General features: G+C 34.9%; 1 protein-coding gene across 1 annotated transcript; it reads left to right on the plus strand.

Annotated features, from left to right (window-relative positions):
* The first annotated feature begins 297 nt into the window (after positions 1–297).
* On the plus strand, positions 298–2,405 carry LOC145052450 (zinc finger BED domain-containing protein RICESLEEPER 2-like). The gene is made up of 5 exons (XM_079000279.1): positions 298–463; positions 561–957; positions 1,165–1,635; positions 1,709–1,775; positions 1,878–2,405. The coding sequence occupies exons 1-5, from the start codon at positions 298–300 to the stop codon at positions 2,403–2,405; spliced, it is 1,629 nt and encodes a 542-aa protein (XP_078856405.1).
* Positions 2,406–3,437: the final 1,032 nt, after the last annotated feature.

Consider the following 3,437-nt stretch of genomic DNA (forward strand, 5'->3'; position numbering starts at 1 on the left):
CGTTAAAAATTCGACTCGAACTCGATTTAAACGAGCCTGAGCCGAGCCTAAGCTTTATTCGGGGCTCATTTATTAAACGAGCTCGAGCCCGAGCTTTTAAACCGAGCTCGACTAGGGCTCGCGAGCTTAAACGAGCCTATATAAATTATAATATAAATATATTTTTCACTCCTTATATTATATATTTATATTATTAATAATATGTTTCCTTAATTTCTTTAATCTTTATATGAATTGAAAGAAAACCAACCGCCTTTGATGTATCTATGATTTGTATTGTTTTCTTATGAAGATTCAATGGATGATGGAGGGTCTACAACAAACCTATTAAGTCCAAACAAAGGAATGGGGGTTGAAACAGGTGTTGGGATTGATAATCCGTCATCACAATCAGTACATGGTATGGATCACACAACCACTCCAAATGAAGAAACAACTAGTCAAATCCCTAATGAAAATGAAAGTGTGAGAGAAAAAATAACGAAACCGATGAAGATGAAGTACAATTAACGAGAAAATGGAAAAAAAAACATCAAAAGTATGGGACGACTTTGTTGTAGTTACACTCCGGGATGGTAAGAAAAAAGCCGAATGCAAACATTGTAAGTCAAGGTTGGCTATTACTGGTTCAGGTCCTACATCATCATATAAAAGACACCTAAACAGTTGCATCCCCCATAAACAATCGCTAAAAAACCAACAAATACTAAATTTCCAGCCTAGTGGGTGTGATGTGGATTTTGTGCCACCATTGATCGGACCGGATACAAAATATGATGAAAACAAGATGAGGGAGGCCATAGCTAATTGGATACTAAGTACTGAGCAACCATTTGCTACTGTGGAAGATGTAATGTTTGTGAAAATGATGAAGACAGCTACTCCATTGTTTGAGAAATTAAGCAGAGTTACAATTACGTCAGACTGTTTTAAGGTATACGAGCATGAGAAGAAAAGGTTGAAAGCCCTTACAAAAGCTGCCTCTAAAATCAGTTTAACAACTGATTGTTGAAAGTCCTCACATCAGAAAATTGAGTATATGGTTATTACTGCACATTTTGTAGATCATAATTGGAGGTTTAACAACTTGCTCAATTTTAATATTTAATTATTTATCTTTTTCTTTCTATCATATTTTAATTATATCTCAACGTTTTTCTACAGATTACAGAAACGTGTATTAAGTTTTGTACATGTTCCTCCTCCTCGTACTGTGGTTGATATTGCTGATGGTATTTACAAGTGTTTGCAAGAGTGGGAAATTAAAGATAAGATTTTCACCATCTCAGTTGACAACGTAGCTTATAATGACAAAGCTTTAAGAAGATTGAAAGAAACTTTTTCGCGTGTAAGAAAACTTTCATGTGGTGGTAGATTGTTTCATATACGATGTTGCGCACACATATTGAATCTTCTAGTGAAAGATGGTCTTGCAATAATTGATCATATCATCGGTGATGTTCGTGAGGGTATAAAGTATATTAACAATTCGGAGGGTAGACGTCTAAATTTTTCAAAGGCTGCACATCAAATGCAAATACGTGATCGGAAGTTAATGCTTGATGTTCCAACACGATGGAATTCAACCTATGATATGTTGTGCATGGCTTTAAAGTTCAAAGATGCTTTCCCAAGGTATACTCAAATATACCTTAAAGTTTTTAACACATGTTCATATTCACTAACACTTTAATTGTGGTTTTCTCAGGTATGCAGAGTATGAACCACATTTTCATCACTTGCCAACTGATGAAGATTGGGAAAATGTTCAAAGCGTATGTGAAATTTTGAAGGTTTTTAAGGTTTGTGTTTAATATGCATAATATTTTATTAATAAATGATTTTCTTTGTTGACTAAATCCAACGATTATGCTTAGGTGTGCACGAATATCATCTCGGGCAGTGATTATCCTACTGCTAATTTATATCTAATTGAAGTGTTTAGAGTGAAGCAAACTCTTGATAAAGGTTCATTATCTACAAACGATTTTATTCGTGATATGGTGAAGAAAATGAAGGAAAAGTTTGACAAGTATTGGGGTGAGTGTCACCTTGTAATGGCAATAGCTTCTGTGTTAGATCCACGGTTCAAGATGAAGTTGGTTGAATTTTGCTTTCCAACACTTTATCAAAATTCAGACGAGAACATTAAAGAAGTGAAGAATGCACTTTATGAAATGTATTCGGAGTATTTAGAGATGCATGACACATTAGTTAGGGAATCTGCAACACATGGAAGCGAACATGAAAGAAATGTTTTAGGGTTGAATGAAGGTACATCACTTGGATCTGGATGGGAGGCATTTGGAGAGTTCATAAAGACTGCAGATTTGGAGAGACCAGAAAAGTCAGAGCTTGATATGTATTTAGAAGAAGGTGTTTATAGGGAGAAAGGACAAACATGAATGGAATCATTTAATGCTTTAGAGTGGTGGAATGTGCACAAGTTAAAGTACCGTGTTTTATCATTGATGGCTAGAGATGTACTTGCAATCCCAATTTCTACGGTTGCATCTGAAGCAACTTTTAGTGTCGGCGGTAGAGTTATTGATCCACATCGAGCTTCATTGGGGTCCGACACGGTACAAATGTTGATTTGCGGAGGAGATTGGATTAGGCAAGTTCATGTAGTCAAGAAAAAATTAAAGGTATATTTGAAAAAAAATCAAAACCACATTATAATTGTTATTTTAATAGTTTAAATTATTAATTGTCAACCTCTTTATTTTGTAGAAGGAGGAGTTTCCTATTGAGGTTTTACTACCTGAGGTGAACACAAAGTAATTGAAGGTAATTAGATGTGTTAAACAACAAATTCTTAATCTGAAAAATATTTCAAAAAATGATTCCTTTGTACATTTTGCAGGTTTTGTGTATCTGAGGAGTGAAGTTGCATAAAGGAAGATTTTTCTATTTCTAGTCGTTCAATAATTAGGAGTTTAACTACTATTTTTGTAATTTGAGTTTTTACTCTTTATGTTCTTTTATTTGGTTATACTTTAGACATTAAATCAATGCAAATGGAGAATCTATGAATGTCTGTTTTGAAGTTAGAATTTGGATTATTCCCTTGAATATATGATAATAAATTAAACGAGCCCAAAAACCATAAATGAGCTCGAGTCGAGCCTAAGCTCATTTAGGCTCGCATGACAAACTAAACGAGCCGAGACCGAGCCGAGCTCGAGCTTCTTATTTTTCCTACGAGTCGAGTACAAGCTTTGAAATTGGGCTCGAAACGAGCCGAGCTCGAGCTCGAGCCAACATACAATCAAACGAGCTCGAGCCGAGCTTGGGTATGTTCGGGCTCGGCTCGACTCATTTACACCCCTAACTACATGTAAACCCCATGTATTACAAGGGTTCATTTAAAAAAAATTAAATTACATTCTAAACATTTGAGAAGTTTGAATTTATAAGAAAAAATTAGAAAAATA

The sequence above is a fragment of the Lactuca serriola genome, chromosome 1, assembly GCF_051521515.1.
Source record: "Lactuca serriola cultivar US96UC23 chromosome 1, Lser_US96UC23_V15, whole genome shotgun sequence".
NCBI classification, from domain to species: Eukaryota; Viridiplantae; Streptophyta; class Magnoliopsida; order Asterales; family Asteraceae; genus Lactuca; species Lactuca serriola.

Coding starts and splice junctions, on each gene's coding strand:
- LOC145052450 (XM_079000279.1), top strand. CDS start 298: ATGGATGATGGAGGGTCTACAACAAACCTATTAAGTCCAAACAAAGGA. Junction 464..560: donor AATCCCTAATGAAAATGAAA/GTGTGAGAGAAA, acceptor ACTTTGTTGTAG/TTACACTCCGGGATGGTAAG. Junction 1,636..1,708: donor TTCAAAGATGCTTTCCCAAG/GTATACTCAAAT, acceptor TGGTTTTCTCAG/GTATGCAGAGTATGAACCAC.